This window comes from Meles meles, chromosome 7 (assembly GCF_922984935.1).
Source record: "Meles meles chromosome 7, mMelMel3.1 paternal haplotype, whole genome shotgun sequence".
Classification (NCBI taxonomy): Eukaryota; Metazoa; Chordata; class Mammalia; order Carnivora; family Mustelidae; genus Meles; species Meles meles.
The window spans coordinates 57,972,955-57,996,766 of NC_060072.1; the positions used below are offsets into that span (position 1 = coordinate 57,972,955).

Sequence of the window (23,812 nt, forward strand, 5' to 3'; positions counted from 1 at the left end):
GGTTGGATGTCAGTTAATAGTGTAGCATACACCATATCTTATTATAGCATATTTTTTATTAGGGGAGATTATTTTATATAACCTAATTCTAGCTTTGAAGTTGCCTTTGGTGCTTTGGTGAATTAATGCTGATAATTTGGTATAGGATTGATCAATATTTTAAATGCTGGGTAATGGTATTTATGTTTAATCACTTAACAGTGAAAGTACGTAATCACTTCATTAGCTCTATGCAATGGGCAAATAAAAAAAAACTTCTAAAATTTCTTGTGAAAATCTTTCAAAATTCTTTTCTGTATGACAGATGTATAGCTCATGAGTATTTGGGGTCATTTGTTTGACAGACTGTTTTTTCAAGGAAAGCCATTTAGTGTTCCAGATTGAACCAGGCTATTCATTATCCTTGTTGCCCTTTAGTATTATTTCATTTTTCCTCACATCTGCCAGAGTTTCCTTTGCAAAATGCAGAAGTTTTGTTTTTCAGAGTGGAAAAGCCACAGGCAGTGATTCAGGTGGTGTCATTGATCTCACAATGGATGATGAAGAGAGTGGAACTTCACAAGGTACTTACAAGTAATTGTACCAGTACCAATGAATGTTTTGATAACATTTTTTCCTTTTAATCCAGTATGGTAACCAGTGAAGACAGATCTCTGTAGCATTATGCTTGATGTATTTGTATCTATTTTAGAATTAAAAAATTTTTTTTATATTATCCCATATAGTGGTTACCTATTTTTGAGGGCTTTTTCTGAGATGCAAGCATTTATTCCATAGGCTGTTCTATACCTTCTTTGAGATTAGACACTCTATGTGTATCTTATTTTAATAACTGGATAATGTAAATAAGCAACACTCTATATTATCTAACAAAATAACAGTGGTAAATATCACTGATAAAAAAACTTCATCAATATATATATGCTTAGAGATAGATAATGGATACATTATCTAGAGCCCTTGCTCTAGATAACGGATATATAGATACGTGTGAATATAGGAAATGAAATTATTCTGATTGACATGATATTGTATTGAGTTCAGTAATAGCATTCTCTCATGAAAAACAATGTAAAACTCTATTTCTATAAATGTGACTTAGAATATGTGATAAAATCAACAGTGAATTATATTTAAGGCCTTGATGTGATGTTTTAACGTGGTAAATGTGTACATAATTAAAATAGAAATAAATTGTTCACTTAGTGGTAAATGTGACTCAGTGGCAAGCAAATGTAAAATTGGCAAATGAAAGAAAAACCTGTACTTCTAGTTTTTGCCTATTAATAATAATCACAATGTCTCACTTTTACTTAATAGACCCTAAAAAGCTGAACCATACTCCTGTGTCAACCATGGGTTCTTCTCAACCTGTGTCTCGACCATTGCAACCCATCCAGCCAGCACCACCTCTTCAGCCATCTGGGGTACCAACAAGTGGACCATCTCAGACAACCATACATTTACTTCCCACAGGTAAACTTGCTGAATTTTCATTGAGTTGAAGCCTTTAGTTTTGCTTATGGTGAAATATGACTGTGGAAGTAAGTAGAAAGATTAGGTAGATAATTAAGGATAATTCTCTCTGTTTTTTAGAGGACAGTGCATCTTCTGGAACATAGTGTAACTTAGATTTGCTGACCTTCCTGAGTAGCAGCACTGACTGATACAGAGTGGTTATAAGGAAGAAAAATTACATATGTGTCATCTGCCACTATAAGCAGCAGAAATGAATATAGTTTCTCTTTAGGGGGGCGGCTGTAATGGTTCATTCTGATTATGACCACAAAGTAATAGTTGACTGATGAAGAAATAAATTTTAAATGATCCTTAATGTGAACTAGTTTTAACTGGCCTGACACTACCTTTGGAGATACATACTAATATTTTACACACTGCCTCTCAAGAAGTTGTAATTCCTTTATTTTCAAGATGTAGCCTAGATCTTCTGTTGGAAAGCTAATCAAGACCATTTGTCTTTTTTTTTAAAGATTTTATTTATTTATTTATTTGAAAAAGAGAGATTACAAGTAGGCAGAGACGCAGGTGGAGGGGGGAAGCAGGTTCCCTGCTGAGCAGAAAGCCCGATGCGATGCGGGGCTTGATCCCAGGACCCTGAGATCATGACCTGAGCCAAAGGCAGAGGCTCAACCCACTGAGCCACCCAGGCGCCCCTTGTTTTTTTTTTTTTTTTTTTTTTTTTTTTTTTTTTTTTTTTTTTTTTTTTTTTTTTTAAGATTTTTATTTATTTATTTATTAGAGAGTACGCAGGTGGGCCAAAGAGTGCAGGGGGAGGGTAGAAGAGGGGGATAGAATCTCAAGCAGACTCTGCGAAGAGTGGAACCCAACATAGACCTCAGTCTCACAACCCTGAGATCATGACCGGAGCTGAAACCACGAGTTGGATACTCAACTGACTGAGCCACCCAGGAGCCCCAAGACAGTTTGTCTTTTTTTTTTTTTTTAAGATTTTGTTTATTTATTTGCCAGAGCAGGAGAGCACAGGCAAGGGGAACAAAGAGATGAAGAGGTAGGCATTCCTCCTTGTGTACATTCTGCCCCTTTCTAAATGCTCACATTGAAAGTTTAGATATGTAAAGAGTAAGTAAAGATGTTAGTAAATAAGCTTTTAGTAAAGAAACCTCTTTATCTTTGTCATACCCAGTGTTTACTTCCAGGTTTGTTTTATTTTGGAACCCAGTTTTCCATATGAAAGTAGAATTATTATTATTATTTACTATATAGTTAATATGTGGTTATTTGTAAAATGTGATGATAATTCAGAGAGTTATTAACAAGAAAATGTTAACTTCTAAAATAATTATTGTAGTTCCATGCTGCCAGTGAACATTTAGGACTTTTTTGATAAATATAGATTAACATCACTCAAGGCATGAATGTTCTCTGAAACATAAATTAGGAGGAATGCTGGAGTAGAGAAGGAAGAAGTCTATATTTTAATTGATGTTTTATTGTTTTGAATTAAAAGATGGTTTGGTTCACCTAAAGAAAATGTCCATTACAATAACCAGCCAGTTTCTTAAACTGTGAGAATACAGTTACTCCTGGATTTATGCCATTAGTAGAAGACCTGGAAGGCCCCAAATCCCACTCTACTAAGAATAATTAAACATTAAGGAGTAAAAATTTGCTCTTTTCTGTCACTCCCTTAAGGTCATACTCTCAAGTCTTTATCTTCACATGTTTATCATCAAGTCAAACTAAAGAGGAGGGAGGGGACTAGACATGGTTGAGGTGCTTTTTTCTTCTGAAGTTTGTATTGTAAAAATAGTTACTATTAATTTTGGTTGGCTGTATCTCTTTCAAGATTACAAAAGGAGACTGTTGTATTTCTCTCCTTATTATAGTTAGATTTTATGCAAAATTAATTACCATTAATATGTTAACATAACTGCATTTTAATGTTTTTCTGCTTTTCATTAGCTCCCACCACCGTGAATGTAACACATCGTCCAGTAACTCAGGTGACCACAAGACTCCCTGTACCGAGAGCTCCTGCAAACCACCAAGTGGTTTATACAACTCTCCCAGCACCACCAGCTCAAGCTCCCCTGCGAGGAACTGTTATGCAAGCTCCTGCTGTTCGGCAGGTCAATCCCCAAAATAGTAAGAGACTTTCCTTCTTGTGTATGGCCTCACGTTCCATGTACTCCTTCAGCATTTAGTGGGCTTCTATTGACATTAGATTTAGCAAAAAATGCTAAATGCTTTTATATATATACATATATATAAATATAATATATATCATTATAATACATTTTTAAATGACTCTTAATAATCATAATTATGTAATTATATAATCATTTAGAATTTTATCATTTAGAATTATATAAATTATTTATAATATGATATATAATTTTATTATATTATTAGTTATAAATATAATTATGATATATGTTATTTATAATTAATTAATATAGATTAATTAATTTTTCTTCTTCTCTGAGAGAGTTAACCAGAAAAATTGGATATGTGTATTATATGATTTGTGCTCCATGTGTCATCTTCAATTTAATTTTATTTATGGCCTATATTATCACAATGCTGTATTTGATAATGGTCTACACTCTCTTAAGAGACACCTTGCCTAATTAAAGTGGGAATGATTAATTGTGCCATAGCCCAGATAATGGAAATAATGATTAAGGATAGCCTCCAAGGAGAGAGAGAGCCTTAAAGGTGGGGAAGATGGTTGAGAAATAGAAGAGAGGAACATGTTAAAGGATACCTATTGTTTCTACACACATACATACATATATAAATAATTATGTGTATATGTTATATTTATAATTATATAGATTATATTTAGAAGTAAAATCTGTCAAACAGAAGTTTATATATAAAGCATATGTAAAGTTTAAAGAAAACTAACAGAATGAACCACCTATGAAATCTCTACCAGTCTAAGAAGCAGAGCTGAATATGGCCTGATCCTACAGGCCTACTGTATACCTTCATTGTATCCTTCTCCCTTTTCATCTGAGGTAACCATGTCTTCACTTTCTGCTTTTCTGTATGATTTTGCCACCAAATATCACCAAAACACTTAGTTTTGCAAAATTTAATACCACGGGCAAATCTAGCTGGTTAAAGAAACTGCCATTATTAGATGATGATTTCGAGGAGAAAATAAACTAAGCAGAGGCTCTTGTTCACAGTATGGCTCAGTTTTTCTCAAGTTTACAAGAGCATTTTCTAGAAAATCAGTCAGTACGGTCATGAATGAGTTCTGGGTAACTGGGTTTACTCTAGTCAGCGTATGGGCTAGGAACTGAATATATGGCATTAATATTGTTCAGGCACTTTAAATTGTCTGTTTCTGTTGCCCTAACATCTGTCAAAGTAGTTTTCTGTTAAGTGAAACGAGTATCCTCAGCTGTTGTGCACGACATGGAGAAACCAATGGACATTAACACAAACCAAGGATAACATATCGTCGAGATTTCTGTTCTAGTTGAAAATATGAGGCAGCAGAGATTTTTTTTTTTTTTTTTTTAATTTGAGAGAGAGACACAGATAGCAAGAGAGGGCGTACAAGTGGGGAGGAGAGGGAGGAGGCTCCTCAGTGAGCAGGGAGCCCAAGGTGGGGCTCGATCCCAGGACCCTGGAAGAAGACCTGAGCTGAAGACAGCTTAACCGGCTGAGCCACCTGGTGCCCCAAGCAGAGCAATTTTTGAGGATAGCTTCAGTTTGCTTACCTTTAGTTACACTGCTCCATTCTGGCCCATTTCATGTCTACCTGTGATAAACCACTGTGTTCTACTGTTCTAGGGTTTTTGGTTATAGTCCTCTTGGTAGAGATTCCATTTATTTCTCTCCTGGATCTTCACTGTTTCTTTTATCTCATATTTTTCTCTTGATTTTCTTTCTCATAATTGGTGGCACACATCCTCCAAGGGCTTCTTGAGAAAGAGTTTATGGAAATACATTTTTTTTTTTTTGGTTGCTCGTATAAAGGAAAATTTCTTTCTCCTCATGCTTATTATTTGGTTGAGTGTTTTTGTTTTTCCTTCCAAATTTTAAAAGTATCACTTTGCTGGCTTGGAGTGTTTAATCAGTGTTCTACCAAATTTAGAATAGAAATTTAGGGTTTGTTTGTTGGTTTGTTTGTTTGTTTGTTTTAGAGAGGGAGAGAGATAGGGGGTGGGGCAGAGGGAGAGAAACTTAAGCACGCTCCATATTCAGTGCAGAACCCGATGCAGGGCTTGATCTCACAATCCTGAGAGCATGACCTGAGCTAAAATCAAGAGTCAGATGCTTAACTGACTGAGCCACACAGGTGTCCCTAGAATTCTAGTTTTATGTCTTAACTTTCTTTTGTAGGTGTCACTGTTCGAGTGCCTCAAGCAACTACATATGTTGTAAACAATGGACTAACCCTGGGATCAACAGGACCTCAGCTCACAGTGCATCACCGACCACCACAAGTGCATACTGTAAGTGTTGATGTTTGGATTTTCAAGCTTTTCAACTGTAGAGCTGTCAAATATTATTGTAGTTAGCTTATCCTTCAGCCTAGTTATATCAAGAGGAAAGACATGTCTTCTGTTTTCCCAACAGAAAGTTATGGAAGAAAATACATCTTACCATTATGAACAAATGTTCTCAGGGGTAATAGTCCTCAGGGATCACTGAGGTTGCTTGTGGTGGTGTAGAGTGTTTAGAAGAGGCCACAACTAGGGCATGTGGAGTGAAAATAGACCATTTTTAACTCATGATTACATTAAAAAGAGTATTTTTGAGTATTAAAAAGTTTTTTTTTCATGTTCTAGCTTTATTCTTTTCCTCAAAACCTTATAGCAGTTCTAATTGGTACATTGCCATCACTTTATTATTTTTAATACTCCAGTGGTATTGGGAATTCGTTTGTTAAGAGACGACAGAGAAGATCAAAGATTTTTCCTTAGATTTAGGCTCCAAAACAATGTCATATTATTCTGTGACATGATTTTAATAGTATTTGGCATAGTATACCATGTAAATGGAAATGCTGGCTTTATGAGAAGGAAACTGAGATTTCATACCACTTTTCACCAAGCGAAGTATCCCTTTTTAAGTATGCCTAATAAAATTGCTAGCATTTCTTGAGTGCTTGCTGTGTGCTAGGCACTGCTAATATACTTGGTCCTCACTCAGGAATCCTTTAGGATTCTTGTTCTCCTTTTTAATTTTTTATTATAAATATGACAGCTAATACACAGAAAATAACCAGCCCAAGGTCTTACCTCATAAAAACTCATGCATTCCAGCTTTCTAATCTATCCTCTTAGCCGCTATTTTTCTTATCCCACTATGATGAAAAAATTAATGTTAATGGAGCACTAACTATATGGACTAGTATAGTCCATATAGTATAACATGTACTAAATATATGTTAATGGAACACTAACAGGCACTCTACTAAGTACAGGTATTAATTTATTTAATTCTCAAAACCCTATGAGGATTATTATTCTCCTTTTGATAGAAGAAGATGCTGTGTCACAAAGATGTTAAGTGGTTACTCAGGTTACTCAGTGCCATTACCCAAGCTACTATCAGAGCCATTTTAATGCAGGCTGTCTGATTCCAGCACCCGCATTGTTTTCAGTGTTTCAAACCTAGCCGTGGGGTGCCTGGGCGGGCTCAGTCTGTTAAGTATCTGCCTTCAGCTCAGGTCATGATTCCAGGGTCCTGGGATCAAGCTCCACTTCGAGCTCTCTGCTCAGCAGGGAGCCTGCTTCTCCTTCTCCCTCTGCCTGTCACTTCCTCTGCTTGTGCTCTCTCTCTGACAAATACATAGATAAAATCTTTAAAAACTATATTAAAACAACAACCAAAAAATACCAATATGGTGAATATACCATTACTGTTGTTTACAGCTATAAATAATTTCTTTCATTCCGTATTCCTTCAAAAAATAGAGTAAAAATCTCTAATATGATAGTTTTTGCAGATTTGATGACCTATCAAGAGCTTTTTAAAAAAACAAACCAAGAGCTCATGTGTATTGTCTTATAATAAACTGCGTATCTTACAGGAGGAACTTTTTGAAAAATTTTAATGTAAAAATTGCTTTTAAATGAGAATTTTCAAGTACATAAATAGAGAGTATACTATGATGATTCCTACTTACCCCATCACTCATCACTTATCAGCATATGGCTAATCTTTTTCATATGTAATGCCACCCACATACTCTAATAGTCCATGTAGACACTGGGTTATTTTGAAGCAGACCCCTATTGTCTTATTTGTAAAACCTGAACAAAAACCTCCATTGCAATGGCAAAAATGAGAAAAGCAAAACTCAATTCACTTAATATTAAGTTTCAGGATATGAATAGATTCAGAATCCTAGAATTTTAAGAATTAGAGGGGATATGACAGCTGTTAAAGCTGTTGTCAAGTCCTTAAATTTCTGTGCTCCCTCCAGTTGGATTCATGGCTTCAGCCATCTTCTCTTGGATCTTGCTAGCTACATGTTTATTTAATGTTATTTACTTAGCTAACTAAATCACTTAAGGAAGAAAAAGATAAGTTGAGAGAGAAAATACAGCAAAATGACCAGCATTCAAATCACTTCTATTTCTTCAGCTTTCAGTATTTTATTTAAATGTAAATTTCTTTTTTCTAATTTTATATTCATTTTAGCTTTTTAACTGTGGATTCTACCTTTTTCCAGATATGTATATGAATGTGTTTTCCACTAGGCATATGAATTCAAGCACATTTGCATTCCTTGAAGTTATCCAGCATACCCTTTTTGAGTTTGTCCTATGTGGACGTTACTGTTACTAAGCTTTGACAGGGAATGGAGATTAAAAAGATGGCGTCTGACCTTCACAGAGTTCACGGTTTAGTGTGTCTAAAGTCTAAAGTCAGTGAGCAAACGATACATTTCACTTGGAAAAAAAAAAAAAGATCATTCCATATCCTTTTTCCTGGCTCACACTTGAATCTTTTTAGAAAAAAAATTACCATCACTGTAATCTTAATTAAAACCTAGATATAGGGTGCCTAGGTGGCTCAGGGATGGAGCCCTCTCCCTCTGCAACCCTCCCCACCATTTGTACTCTCTTCTCTCTCTCTCTCTCAAATAAATAAATAAAATCTTTTAAAAAAAAAAACCAACCTAGATACAATGATAATAATAATGTCCAATGTTAGAAACAAGTCAGTTTGAATTCACACACTTAATATTCATGCTTTTTCATCATATGGCCTTAACCTACCTTTCCAAGTTTCTTTTCTGATTCATATGCCCTACATCTAAGGAAAAGTTAATACTTGTTTTTGCCCATAAATCCCCTTACTTTCCTATAGCCCCATGCCTTTACTCATTCTTTATGTATTGGCAGAAAGGGTACACACTGTTTCTCCATTTCTAAATCTTACCTTTCATAGTTCATCTTAAATGTCACCTTTTTTGTGCAGACTGACCCAAGAACATAATATACAATCAGCATTAAATGTGCTTATTTACAATACGCTACTGTCCTTAGGGTGGAAAAATGGCTTAAAGATGAAAGTGGAGTTGAATACACAAATTATATAGTAGATTGCCACAAATGATATTTTAAAATGTTACATTATTCTAAAATGAGACTCTGTAGCATAGATACTTAAACAAATATTTTGTTAGAGATAGATGATGATTTTAGTTTCTGTCGAAATGATATTCTATCAGCAGAGGCTTTTCTTTGCCGTGGAAAGCTTTAGCTTTTTTTTTTTTTTTTTGAGAAAGAGAGAGATCACAAGTAGACAGAGAGGCAGGCAGAGAGAGGGGGGGGTCGTAGGCTCCCCGCCGAGCAGAGAGCCTGGCGCAGGGCTCGATCCCAGAACCCTGGGATCATGACCTGAGCTAAAGGCAGAGGCTTTAACCCACTGAGCCACCCAGATGCCCCAAGCTTTAGTATTTTAAATGTAGAAAGTATGGAGTCACCTCCGCACCATTGTTTATAGCATGATTGGTCACAAATCAAATGGAGCTAGCCAAATATGGTATAGTATTTGGTATTTCTTAGTATTCTTGATGTAAAAGGATAACTCTAAATGATGTCCAGGATGTTTTAGTTCTAGCCTTCAGAAATAGTCCTTTCTGTGATCATTATTAAATCAATAGGACTCTTCTTTTGTTAGGAGCCCCCACGCCCTGTACACCCAGCACCCTTACCAGAAGCCCCACAGCCACAGCGTCTGCCCCCAGAAGCTGCCAGCACATCTCTGCCTCAGAAGCCACACTTGAAGTTAGCACGAGTTCAGAGTCAAAATGGCATTGTACTATCCTGGAGTGTCCTGGAGGTAGATCGAAGCTGTGCCACTGTTGACAGCTACCATCTCTACGCTTACCATGAGGAACCCAGTGCCACTGTGCCCTCACAGTGGAAAAAGATTGGCGAAGTAAAGGCGCTTCCCTTGCCCATGGCATGCACTCTCACCCAGTTTGTATCTGGCAGCAAATACTACTTTGCAGTACGAGCCAAGGATATTTATGGACGTTTTGGACCTTTCTGTGATCCTCAGTCAACAGATGTGATCTCTTCTTCCCAGAGCAGTTAAACCTTGGAGCCTTTATCGCTTCCTCTTTCTGAGTACTTTTTGGTCTTGTTTTAATCTTGTGCATGATATCCATTGTAAAATCCACATTGTGCAAGATTTCTTGGACAGATGTGTATATACACTACATTTGTTTATAATCAGAAGTAAAATAAATAGCCCATAAAGCAAGAATCTTTTCCTGGACAATTGAAGCTTCAAGATTTTGAAATGTAAATGTGCACCTTGCTTTAGTTTTAAGGCTGGGGAATATGTGTGGGTGTTTATGTGTGTTTTTCCCTATTTATATGTTTACTGCAGTGGAATCTCCCATTTCCATTCTCACATTTACCTCTCTTCAAGTATAAAGTAAGTAGATCAAGGGATCCGAGGTATGGTATGTGGCATGATTTGCTTCTGAGGGATCTGTAGGTTCATAGCTAAATGACTTAAACTGAATCTGAACAAAACCCAAAGAAAGAAAAGAAAAGCAAAATGGTTAAATAGTTTAAAATAGGTTAATTTGAACACAGGAAAGGATCTGTTCATCTTTTTTCTTTTCTTGGTTGTTAATTAGGTGAAAAAGATCTGCATTGGCCCTTGTTTCCTAATCTGGCTCTTACATTTATTTTGTGCCTTAAAGATTAACTACAAAAATAAACATGACCATTTGTCCATTGTTGATCTTCTCGTTCAGCCTTTTGCCCTTCATTTCTCCTTCATCTCTACTAAATACAGCACGTTCCCCTCAAGTCAATTTCAAACCAGGGCTTTAGGGATATTCTTACCAGTGGGATCACTACATTTAACTCTAAAAATTTGACTCACTCTTTTCTTCTAAGAACATAAGTGCTTTTATGTTTGGTCACTATTTAAATTAACTGTGTAAAATGGACTAAGAGAAGAAAGACCATATTGTGTAAGAAAATTGTCCTTCAAACATATTGTAGAATTTGTGTTCCATACTGTGTTAAAGATTAGGAAAACAGTGCTAGTTCACTTTATCACCCAAAGTATAGTATTCTTTCATAGGTAGTAAAATTCACAAAATACAGTGAGCTACACTATCAAAGGGAAAGTTTTATTTCCTTATTATTCTCATATCTTTTTGTTTTTGTTTTTGTTTTAACCTTTTAACTTTGTTTTGATAGTGCCAAGTTTTGTCTGATTTACCCTCTGTCAACTTTGGACAGAATTTCAAGTATATCCTTGGGGTTATTTTATGTAGTAATTAGGTAATCCTTTCTGTGCATCTCTGTTCCTGTTCAGAGTTAATCAATTTCTGTTTAGATCATGGATTTTCAGTATGAGTGCCAGCTCTACGGGTATCAGGTAGGTGTTCAGGTGTGGGTAGTTTAGGGCAGGAGAGATGGGATAAGTTTGGGGATGAGAGTATGGTTGGGAATAGTTTGAAAGAAATTCATGGAGTTTGTGAAGTAGGCTTTCAAGTCATCTTCTCTTACCATATTTGAATTCGTATTCCTACCTTCTGAGAATAAATTCATTTTTAATTTTTCTTGGGATTATAGGAGGGAGCTATCCCTTTTATTAATGCTGCTTTGTTTGCAACTTCGGTAGCTTGTAATGGGAAGCATTACAGTAATGCTGTAAAGAAACTCTCATTAGAGACTTCACTGGTCAGTATATTGTCACATTAGGTGTAAAGTTTGATTGATGCTGAAGAAAGCCTACAAATTGCCAAAATGTAAGTGCTCCAGAACCTTCCTTTCACTTTCAGAAAAATGAGACCACAATGAGAATTGAAGTTTTCATGAATCCAATTTGCCAGCCAACTAACATAGATGTTACTCATTCTAGGACTAACGATGATGGTAAAAGAAGCTGTCAGTGTCATGCCAACGAAAATTTGAAAAGGGAGAAATTGATAATCTTCTAGATGTGTATGAACACCTATCTATATCTGCATGTGTATATGTTTTTATCTACACTGGTTGCGTTGCTGATTATGTGTTCAAGGTCATTCCTGTCTACAGAATGGAAAGCCCGTGTTCAGTTAAAAGTGTTCTTTATTGGCCGGTTTTATGGTCATGTGATGACAATTTGCTTATCTAGCCTAGAAAAACTTCCCTTGGTGAATGTTTTTGTTTATATTCACTAATCTTTTTTTTTAAAGCTTTCATAGCATTATATGATCAGGTGAAGAAAGCCCAGTAGAATGAAAATAGTATTTTAGCCTATACTGTGTCTTCTGTCAAAGAAAAAAAGTAAGTTCTCAAATAGTAACCCTAAAAATACATTTACTACACCAAAATAAAACTTTTTATTCCAGGTGGTGGAAGGAAGGTACAAAGAGAGATTGTAATTATTTGAGTAAATTGTGTATTATGAGATGCTCTCCTCAAATTAGCATGCCATGGGATTTAGAGGCAACAGCTGTACTGAATTTACTGAAAAGTGCTAGGCTAGAACTGTAGGCATTTATTTTGGACAGGTTTTGTTGATGAGCTCTGACTTTTGGTTTATTTCTTTTGGGAGAGAGATTGCAAGACTCTGTTGTAGCAGTTCACACTCCATGGTACCTTTTCACAAAGTATTACAGATAAGTTTGATTATCCCATTTTGGGAATGCAAGTTTGCTACAGTTTAAGCCTGACATTACTTGTGTAAGTATTGCCTTATTGGAACTCCTGAAAGCTTCCGATATTACCACCTAAAATATAGGACGTTCATATGGCATTTGAAGATAATGGTGATGTTTGTTACTCTCTGTTTTGCACTTTATCAGAGTAATTTTCACCCTGTTTTAAGTGTGAGTAAGTCTCTTTTTAAAGTTACGTTCTTGCCAGTAAATTTATAAAATACAAAGACAACATCTGTTGTTAACTGTTAACTTTATGAGGTAACTATATCCCTGTTTCCCTGAACTCACTTTAAAATATGCAGAATATTGTGTACTGTTTAACACAGTAGATGTTCATGAGAGAAGTGAAGAGTACAGCTTTCTTTCTTGAAAAGTACATTTTATTGGGATGCCATTTGCCTCACAGAGAGTGTTTCCCACTCACCCCACTCCCATTGCTGGATAATAAATGAAAGATTTAATTGGGAAATGCGACTGAAAGCAAGGAACTTAGGATTTTTGGTACATCTGTCTGCAAAATTCCTTAGGCAGGCAGGCTGCACTATACAGTTCTCTTACTGTATTAAGTGTTACCTTAGGTCTTGTCGTTTGCTCTTTTGCTTACATTTTCCAAATTATTTATGCAGCAAGGTGAATGTTGATATTGCATGATATGCATTTATCTTGTTCCACAAATTTTCCAGTACTGTACAAGATTAACAAAACAATGCCTGTGGTATCCTCTTCTCTTACTTTGATACACTGTGATTTTAACATATTAGAGTACTGCAGAGACCTTCCAAGTGTTCTCCCCAACTTTCCTTCTTGGGCTATTTCAGAATCATATGATTTATTCATTATTTTAATTTCTTTGTTGACCGTCGTTGACTTGCTTTATTCTAATTTCCAGAAAAACCATGCCCCAGTATTGGATTGTTGGAAATAATTCTAAAATCAATGCGGGATTCTGCTTTCCTTACTATTTACTAAGTGATGCCCTCTCCCACTTTTTAAAATTTTTGGACAAAAAGAACAACCTCATGTTTTTGTTAGTGTGGCAGACTTAGATCTAATTCCTAAAGTGCATTCCCCTAGAGCCAGCCAATGGGGAGGAAATGATAAAACACGTTTTGTCTTCTTCAGATAGTTTTATCATGCTACATAAGGTTTTCGTTCTTGTTTTTGTTTTTTTATTTGTAGAGTCAGCTAAGTACCCATCATTCATACTTAAATGCTGGGGGTTTTGGTTTTTGTTTTTATTTTTGTTTGTAAATAAGGTAACTGGGCAATCAAACACCTTTTTGGGATCCTGGCTTCATTATTTTCTCAGCCATTTCAAAATTAAATACAAAAATAAATCCTTTGTAGGAAACTTACATCCTGATTTTTCTTTATTGCAGTTGAAAGTGTAAATAATAAGACAATGTAAGACCTTCCTAATGTCTAATATAAACTGGGCTATAGCAAGTTGCCCTTTTTTTATTAGGTTTTGAAGGTTTTGTGGGGGGTTTTTTCTTTTTTAAATGTACAGTAGAGTGGTGTCTGTATAAGTGTTAACTGTAGTGGGATTTTGTCCAGCAAGCCTGAAATTTATACTTTGAAATAAACTACTGGGTTTTTAACATTCTGAGTATTCTGATTCATTCTAATTATTCTCAGCCCTTGTGTTGCTTATGGATGTTTCTCACCTCGTTAAGAATCACCCATTATACTGTATAATATGGTTTATTTAACCCACTTTGGCAATACCACAGCACTCAAACCACATACAGTTCTCTAGCTTTGAAAGAGAAGTTGTTATGTAGAGTTGCTCCCAGATTGGATGTGCTGTTTTTAACTGATGGGAGACCACATTAAGGTAATATTATGTGCCTAGTCTGTACCACAGAAAGACTCAGCCGGTGCTTGTTAATGACCAGAAGAACCACTAACTACATTTCTATTAGAGGTTCCTTTGAAGCTCCACCATCCCCTAGGGCTTTGTCATTAAGTGTATCCAGCCTGGGGAAGGATAAAAAGCATGGAAGAGGACAGTTTCTTAGGGGCCAGGCTGGAAGTGACACTAGTATCAGGTTCCTTGGGCAAGAACCCTGTCACATGGCACAGCTGTCTAGGGGAACCTGGGAGATGTAGTCCATGTGGCCAGGCATGAAAGGAGAATATGGATCTGGGTGAGCAGTTTCGGCTGTACCATCTTGTGTATATATATAAACTTGTATGCTAAAGCCAGGTATTATTTATTTTCCAGAGTATTTCTTCTACAGTGTGTCACCCTGTAGTGAATGTTTGTTGTAAAAAAAAAAACAAACTGCAAAATCAACAGAAAGTGAAAGCGGCAGGCTGAATTTAACATATTTTATTAAGACTAATTCTGAATGGAAAAACATAGCTAAAATAGTGCCTTTGGAATCTTATTTGCAACCTTCTATTCCCTCAACTCCCTCCTTCATTTTATGTCATGTTTCAAAATCGGTTTCATGGTAATAAAATCAAAGTCATAGGTCTCTGGCATGCCCTTGTGGAGAGTTTTGTTGAAACGGCTCCAGTGAAAAACAGGGAGGCCACCTTGTACTGTGGGACCACTAATGGCATAGGCTGTGTACTCTGATGCAAGATAGATATCTGCCACCTGGAAAGAGAGAGGAGAGGGACATTTTAGAAAACCATTTAGAAAAAACTAGATTCCTGTTTTTCCTTGTGGGGTTGTTTGTTTGTTTTTGGGTTGGTTTTTTTTTTGGTCCTGCTCTTTTTCTAAAGTCACAATATTAGCCCCCTTTTAAAATAAAATCTTGCAAGCTTCCACAACATGCTTTTCCATAACCATTTGGTATTCAGATGTGAATTGAGTAGAAGTGCATTAACGTAGCCAAAAGTGTGAGATCGGAAGTCAAAAGGCTCATATTCAGAATTTTAGCTCCAAAACTTGTTAAAAAAAAAAAAACCCTATGGGATTCCATTTTCTCATTTGTGAAAGGGTTTTAATAACCATACGTCATAGAAGAGTTGTTATGAGGATTAATGCGAGAAAATGCCTGGAGTAGTGACTAGATACCTTCTTCAACAAAAGTTAATCAGGGCAGTAGCGAGTTTTATTTATTTACTTTTAGGAAATCAAGTTTTATTTATTTATTTGACAAGAGAGAGAGCGAGCATGCACACAAGCAGGCAGAGCAGCAGGCAGAGGGAGGGGAAGAAGCAGGCTCTCCACTGAGCACAGAGACCGATGCGGGACTCCTGGGATCATAGCCTAGGCAGAAGGCAGACACTTAACTGACTGAGCCACCCAGGTACCCCGTAACAAGAGTTTTAAAGTAGAAGGAACTCAATATCAAAAAAACAAGGTCCGTGGTTCTCAAAAGCACCTAAACACTGGATAGCAGCTGATCTTAACCTTAGAGGAAAAAGAAAAAGATACCTCATAACTTCTGATTTTCCATATATCCCAAATGACTCAGGGAAAATGATAAGTATATCCTTAAACAAACTCTTTTGAGGAAAAATTGCAGATTCCTCTCTCCAGAAGAAAGTAAAGTTTGGCAGACGGAAGGTTGGCTTGGGTTCTCTCAGGCAAAGCAGCAGAGGTAATTCTCTGTGTATTTGGTAATGGCTAGAACACTTCTTACACACTTTACTGAATGTTTGCAAACACCATTAATAAGAAATAAGCATTCATTAGGGTTTTGTGTGTGTCAGGCTCTCTGTATCCACTGAATTTTACTTTACACAACATATTGGGGGTCATTAAAGCTAGAGCTCTGGTATCATCATATGGATGAAAAGTGGCTCGAGTAGGAACTAGACTATTCTAAAGCATCTTCTGTTCAGGCATTAGGCTGATAGAAAAAATTGTGTATAGGGGGATCAGCATTCTTTTTTTTTTTTTTTTAAAGATTTTATTTATTTATTTGAAAGACAGAAATTACAAGTAGGCGGAGAGGCAGGCAGAGAGAGAGGAGGAAGCAGGCTCCCCGCCGAGCAGAGAGCCCGATGCGGGGCTCGATCCCAGGACCCTGGGATCATGACCTGAGCCGAAGGCAGAGGCTTTAACCCACTGAGCCACCCAGGTGCCCCGGGGATCAGCATTCTTAACAGTTAACTCCACTTCTAACTGATTTCTTCCAGAATTTAGGACTGAAAATGCAAACAGAGACATGCCCAAAGCGGGAATGCAAAAGGACGTGTCAGAATGATTCTTTTCCACCAACCACATGGCCAACTCATACCCTCAGACACCCCAAATCCAGTAGTCTGCAGGAAAATTCTTAATGACCAGCTCTCTGAGAGGAAAAAAAGACCCTGATGTATAGTGTTTGCTGATTTGCATAGTGTAAATACTCCTCCATGGCTGATTTCAAGCTGTCCACATCTGATTTTAACAACTGGTTCTCACAGCCCTTATGAGCTGGCTTCAGCCCACCACTGCAAATCAGTAATACCTATATATTATCTATATTAGGCGACTCATTACAGCACTTAATCATTCTAACATGGTGAAAACCCTTTAGTGCTTGTCCAGTATACTTGTTCCTCCAGCTAAATTCAGTTCCTGTTTAATGTGAAATCACACTGCTCCCAATAATAGGTTCTTTGGACTTTGGGCTAGTCTGGTAAAACTTAAGACATCAATGTCATCACCATCCTCATGATGGTGTACATTTACAAATAACGCAACATTGACATTAAATATTTATTCTTCACAATAATCCCATAAGGAAAGTACTGTTATGTCCACCTTACAGGTAAGGAAACAAACATACCAAGATTATGGAATTTTCTATTAAGTGGCAGGGCAGGGCATTAAAGTTAGGCAATGAGACCTACCACCAGAATCTGCAAAAGCTGATTTCTGAATTGAACTTATGGTCAGAGACAATATTGTGCTTTAGGCCACAAAAATCTCTGCAGCTTTGCCTTTGGACAGGCCTAGGTGCAGGTAAAAATTCAAAAGCCAGTTCACATGTTACCTTCGTGTCATAGCAACCTCCAGGACTTGGGTTAAGTGAATTCAGGTCTTCACGGCAACAGATGGTATTGCAGGGATCGCCCTTACTGTAAGGATCCTTCTTATAATCTAGGAGGAAAGAGTGATAGGGAAGAGGGTGAGTACTGGCTGTTCAGAGATACACCTGCCCACAGGAAGCTTTTTGCGTCTGCACAAGTCTAGATAATCAGAGTCCACCCCAGTGGCCTCATTGACCCGCTCTCAAGAACCTTGAACAGTGAAGAGTGGATGGAAGAGAGAGAATAAAGGCTAAATGTGCATCACTGTTCTTCAACAAAATAAATACAAATTTGATACTGTTCATCAAAAATAAAGTGGTTATGAATAATTTCTGTTTTATTAACTGCTTCTGTCCTTGGAAGAAAACCTGTGTTAGGGTTGAGGGGGAGTGGTAAAAAGAAAGTACTCTGTATGCGTTATTTTATCTGTGTTTTACATGCTATTTTTTTCAGTGAAAAAAATCTATAGAATCTTCTTCCCTGTCATTGTATAAAAGAGGACAAAATCCTATCTGTTGAGTATAAAATATGTATAGTATTGATTGAATACCAAATATCAAATAACTTCTTTTAATTCCTTACATGGGAAAACTTACGTGGATTCTTTATCAATGCAGAAGAAAAGGAGTTTTGAGGAATGATTCTTGAGAAATGTGCTACGTACTATTGTATCGCATGATATATTTCATGGATGCCATATCAGTCACGTCCCCTTGGTCACGCCGGAAGATTTTGGCTCGTGAAGCCATGTCATAGGAGAACTCCAAACCTAGCTTCTGAACTAGCATTGGATAGCCACTCCAGGTGTAGATTTTTTCATGGAAAGGAATGTTGTAGGAGGGCCAATATCCTGATTCCGGATGGAAAGGAAGGAAGGGTGAGATTGACAGGGAGACAGAAAAGAGAGATGGAACAAAAGAGATGTCATTAATGATCGTTTCTTTTGAAAATCAGCACAGGTTTGTTTGTTTGTAAAATGACCTTACAACGAAAATAAAGCTCTGAATGTGAACACTGGCCTTCAAATTGATCCTTTTAAATTTACAGAATCAGTATACCTCTAGATGGTTCCATTAGGGAAAGAAGAGCATCAGAATTGTTTGGTTTCCACCCAAAATTCTTAAAGCAATCTATTAACCAGAAAAATAATTTATAATCTGATTAACAAAATGATTAAAATTAAATAATTTATAATCTGATTAACAAAACAAAACATGGAGCTATCTGGGGAGCTGGTGTAAGTGGACCTGGTTCCTGAAACGCCAAAAGATAGTTTCACAGTGTGGCCCTCACAGGGAGCAGGCCAGGTGCTAATCATGGGACAGTGGAAGAACACAGTACCTGAGGTTAAGAAAACCTGAATTCTAGGCTCAGGGCTGAATCACAAGGTCTCAGGCAGTTAACTTCACTTTATTTGCTCTTTTTAATGGAGCGGGAAAGGAAGAATCCATAATTTGAAGAGATTGGAGATAATCTTTAAGGTTCCAGCAGGCTTTAACTTCTTCATAAGCATTCCTTAAGGCTTAGCTTCATCCCAAGCTTCACGGTGTGCCAAGGCCATAGAGCACATTAGTCACTAAGCATCTGACATGTGACACAGCTCTAGTACAATCAATACTTCAGGAACAGCCCAGATTCCAGGGGCCTGGGCTATTGTCTACAGGACATTTAGTCACCACAGCTGGGACTCCTCCACCAGTCAGGGTTTATTTTCCATCCCCCATATTGTCTTGGCCTTTGTCCGCCTTTCCCCTTTTTACTGTTTTATAGGATCCCCTACTCAGGGGCGAGGTTACAGAGGTTTTAAAAAATGGCAAGACACAGGCCAGCATCAGGAAGAACTGAGATTAAAGACAATATTGAACTGACAGGCTAAAATCATGTTCATTACTATAGTATACCTAGGTTATATATAGACTTAGGGGTTAGACTGCCTGGATCTGAAGCCTGGTTCTGCCTTCATTAGGTTTGTGACAACAAACAAATTATTCAACTTTCTCTGCGCTTCAGTTTCTTCAGCTATAAAATGTGAACAATGAAAATACCTTATAAGGATGATGATGAGCATGAAACGAGCTCAGACAGATGGAGTGCATACAATAGCATCTAATACTTGGTAAGCATTAGATGAATATTAACTTATAACTACTATACTTCTCTTAATGTGAATGCAGCTCAATGAATAACCAAAATGGCTGCTTTACACTTCACATTTTCCTAACGCTTCATGATTTACAAAAGCACTTGAAATAGATTATCTTATGTCACAACAACCTAGTGATGTATATAAGCTTTATCATCCCTCCTTATAAAGAAAGAAACAGAGGTTCAGAGATGTCCAATGCCTCCTTTCTGACCAAAAGACTTCCAGCAATATACCACAGCTGCTTCCAAATTCCAGGAGGCCTGTAGAACTCTGTCTTTTTATTTTATTTTATTTTAAAGATTTTATTTATTTGACAGAGATCACAAGTGGGCAGAGAGGCAGGCAGAGAGAGAGGAAGGGAAGAAAGCTCCCTGCTGAGCAGAGAGCCTGATGCGGGGCTTGAGCCCAGGACCTTGGGATCATGACCTGAGCCAAAGGCAGAGGCTCTAACCCAGTGAGCCACCCAGGCGCCCCTGTCTTTTATTTTAATGGTTGTGTGATAGCACATAAGTATTTGGGCAAATCACATGTTTCTTTCTGAACCATTCTTTCCTTATAGTAAAATGGTAACAGTGCTACTTATCTGGAAGTATATTAAGGAAGATCAAACAAGAGAATGTAAGTAAAAGGCCGAAAAGAGTGCCTAGTATACAGTGGACAATGAATTTAACTCTGTTCTTCCCACCTTCAGCAAAAGAACTACAGACAGATCAGCATCAGATTTTTTTTTAGTCTCAGGGTAGATTTCTTCATGGAATTTAGGAATAAGATCGCAAAGAACCTGAGTCTGCCATTCCATAATCAGCCGCAGTCCAAAGAAGAAAGGGCCATGAATAATCTGTCGCCTTTAACACACATCTCCCTCTTGAGGCTGCTAATTTGATCGGGCTCTCATGATCTGGATGGGCCAGGCTTCAAGATCGGACAGCTGACTTCTCAGTTTTGAATGGCAGTCCTAACTACGTGTCCGCCAATGATTAGACTTCTCTGTTGAGCGGTATCTGATCTACTTGGCAACTGAAATCTCCACCTTTATGAATTGTTTTCTGCGTATTATGAGCATTTGGTTGGCATCATTATAAAATCTCTGGGGACCGGGGAGCGGACCAGGCCCTGATTCGGGGGGTCCATATCTTCCCTTGATTCTGTTTCTGCTCATCTATCAGTTGATCTATTGCAACAGTGTCCTAATTAGTCTCCTGCCTTCTCTCTGACTCCCAGTCTGTTCTCCCTTTTCAAAAACTGCCATTTTTCACTCACCACCACTTTCCACTGCAGAGCCCTTCCTCTAGCTGTCTCGAAAGCTAAGTCAATCACAACACAGTTTTCATGCCTCCATTTGTTGGACCTTGTCCCCTTGTCAAATTGCTGAGCTCTTTTTTTGACATTTAACCATCATTCAGACATCATCTTCGCTCTTCCTTTATTCAACAGATATGCACATGTGTTGTGTGTGCCAAACACTGTGTTCGATGCAAGGTAAGTAAGAGTGCTTGCTTTGTCTCAGCAGTGTGCTCAAGAATTGGCAAGAATTACCCAAATTCACTCTCAAGACAACTTTGAAATCACAAAAAAAGGTCCACATTCCCACATCCAGAAACTCTTGGAGGCAGATAATTCAGAACTCAGGGTTTTGCAGATCTTAGAACAGCAGTGGGATGTGCATATCACATATGACATTGCAGTGTCTGTGGGCAACACTTCATCATCAGAGGCACTGGAATCCCTGGAGCCTAATGGACAGTGTCCCTGCAGGAGAGGAAATAAAGACTAAGCCGTTCAAGTCTACCGAACTGCCAAATGGGTAGTTTTGCTACCAAAAGGTCAGGTCAGGTCATATTTTGGTACTAAGTTTAGGAAAAAAAACAACAAAACTTTTTTTGAGATTTCAAAATTATAGATAAGTAAGTGATTGTGGACCTGTACCGCTAATGTAGTGTTTTACAGATGGAGAAAGTGAGGCTTGGAAAGAGTAGATCATTTGCCCGAGATTTTGAGGAGCAGAGATTCAAATCAAGGTGGTGTCATTCTAAAACCCATGATTCAAATGTCGGGGCTCGGTCTTGCCCTTCAGACTTGCCTTCTCTGATCCTCCCACTGACCGTGCCCACCGCTGGGCTAGGCACGGCGGACTTTATGACCGCTCTTCCTGTTCTGGATTCTAAGGGCTGGTTACGTGCCTCACCTCCTCACTAGACTGAGTTTCTAAAGGCTGGGGAATTTGTAACCTACAGCTATGCTTTTCCAGCCCTGGGCCAAGGAAGCACTTCTGTAAATATTTGCTGAGTTTGACTAAAAGCTTTACCCAGGAGCCCAGGAGATAAGGTAATGTTAAAGTGATGAGAAGTCCTACGCCCATAAATGCCTGGCTTTGTCCGCAGCTATACAATGTCATGTAAGAGTCTGAGGTGCAGATTTTACTTGTTGTGCTGAAGCTGGGAGTCCTTTCCCAGTGTAACTAGCAATGGCTTTCTCATCCCTTCTTCCCCATCGTACACCCCTCCCCATCATACAGCCCCATACCACACATGCCCCACCACACAGGCATACACACTCACAGACTGATCGGACTTCCAGACTTCAAGCATAAAGACAGTACCTTTCCGTAGAATCTCAGTTTGGTCGGAATATTCTACATACGTAGGAATTTGCTCCACAATGTACAGAGTGCCTGTGTCAAGGCTGTACTTCGGCTTTACCTTCTTCAAGTCCAGGACCATGTATTGGTTGTTATAGGTGCCTGAAATGTTGGGAGACACGAAGTAGGGTATGGGTGCGGCTCTACTGGGTAACTCGAAATCTAAACATACGTACATGCCTAAGAGCTCTTCTGCCAGGCCACTTACCAGAGTTGTAGTTTGAAAAGATCTCTGCCCACTGCCTGCCATCATTTGCCATCATATTGGCCACGCGGACTCTTTGCCATGCGAGGAGAGACTGGGGTACCACAAGCTTTAGTAGGGTTTTATTATACACACTGTTTGTGGTCTGTAGCAATATCAAACCACTGCTAAGAATGTAAAAGTCATCCAGAGACTCCAAAAACCCTACAGGAGAGACCAATATACAAGTCAGCATCCATCTAGCTGGTATAGTCAACCAACATTATTAGCATAGAGCTTTGCATACACAATGCATTTTGCAAAGAGTATCAGTTATTATGATCCTTGATCTGCAGTAGCCTCTCTTGGTTTGGGCTCACCCCTGTAGGGCTTACTTAACAGCTCCTTATAAAAAGGTGCCAGTGGACCTCTGATCCTAGATTCCCTGTTGATATTTTTTGATTTTATAATTTGGGCAATAAAAATATATTAAATCAGGACTCTTCCGATTTCCCAAAATGATAAACAGAAATAGATCCCCACTAACTAGGATTTTGCAAGAGAACTTAGAATTAGGGAGGGGGATTAACAGGGTTCATTGCTGGATAATAAGATTATGGATGTCTTCCTTCTTCTCTTTCCTTCCACTTTAATGTATTTTCCAAATTTTATATAATGAGTCCACATGATTTTTAGAAAGAGTAAAAACATCTACATTTACATAAGTAAACATGGTTTTGAAACTAGGATCTTGCCACTCTGGGTCAGGCAACGCTTTTTATACGTGTTGGCAGCAATACGAGAAAATCAGTGAAGCCACAAGTCTTTTTTTAAAGGCCTATTTTGTGCTTTATGCTGTGAGATTGTGATAGAAATCAAAGTATTATCTCATACGGCTCTAGCAATGAGAGAGGATATACTGTCATCAGTAATGAGTCATGAAGGACAAGTTGACGGTGGTGAAGAAACATCAGAGAAGGACCCAGAGAGAGAGTTAGAAGAGGCCAAGGTGAAAAGCTCCTCTGGTATTTCCCAAACTTACACCATTTTATACCACCTTATCATTTCTGCCATATCTGATCACTTGTAATTTACTTACTACTTTTCCTTAAATGTACTCTTTCTAGACTTAAAATAATTGTCACATACAGCAATATCCAAGGAACCATGGGGTTAAGGTTTTGGCTTTTTTTTTTTCCTCAGAAAACACATTAAAATAAATAC

At 37.8% G+C, this 23,812-nt stretch overlaps 2 protein-coding genes across 8 annotated transcripts in view; one reads left to right on the forward strand and one right to left on the reverse strand.

Annotated features, from left to right (window-relative positions):
* LOC123946248 (activating transcription factor 7 interacting protein) overlaps positions 1–14,246 on the forward strand; it is a 120,235-nt gene extending 105,989 nt beyond the window's left edge. For all 5 annotated transcript variants that reach the window (XM_046011654.1, XM_046011653.1, XM_046011655.1 and 2 more), the window contains 5 exons: positions 485–563; positions 1,321–1,476; positions 3,445–3,627; positions 5,845–5,957; positions 9,643–14,246. In XM_046011654.1, coding sequence (XP_045867610.1) covers positions 485–563; positions 1,321–1,476; positions 3,445–3,627; positions 5,845–5,957; positions 9,643–10,062 — 951 coding nt within the window. In that variant the 3' untranslated portion in view covers positions 10,063–14,246. The remainder of the gene's footprint in view (positions 1–484; positions 564–1,320; positions 1,477–3,444; positions 3,628–5,844; positions 5,958–9,642) is intronic.
* A 714-nt stretch (positions 14,247–14,960) lies between these two features.
* The window catches only part of PLBD1 (phospholipase B domain containing 1), a 68,578-nt gene continuing 59,726 nt past the window's right edge, over positions 14,961–23,812 (reverse strand). For 2 of the 3 annotated variants that reach the window (XM_046012980.1, XM_046012982.1), the window contains exons 7-11: positions 22,613–22,813; positions 22,366–22,506; positions 18,285–18,470; positions 17,584–17,690; positions 14,961–15,248 (exon numbers count right to left, since the gene is read on the reverse strand). In XM_046012980.1, coding sequence (XP_045868936.1) covers positions 15,066–15,248; positions 17,584–17,690; positions 18,285–18,470; positions 22,366–22,506; positions 22,613–22,813 — 818 coding nt within the window. In that variant the 3' untranslated portion in view covers positions 14,961–15,065. The remainder of the gene's footprint in view (positions 15,249–17,583; positions 17,691–18,284; positions 18,471–22,365; positions 22,507–22,612; positions 22,814–23,812) is intronic. The other variant, XM_046012983.1, reaches the window with a different exon arrangement.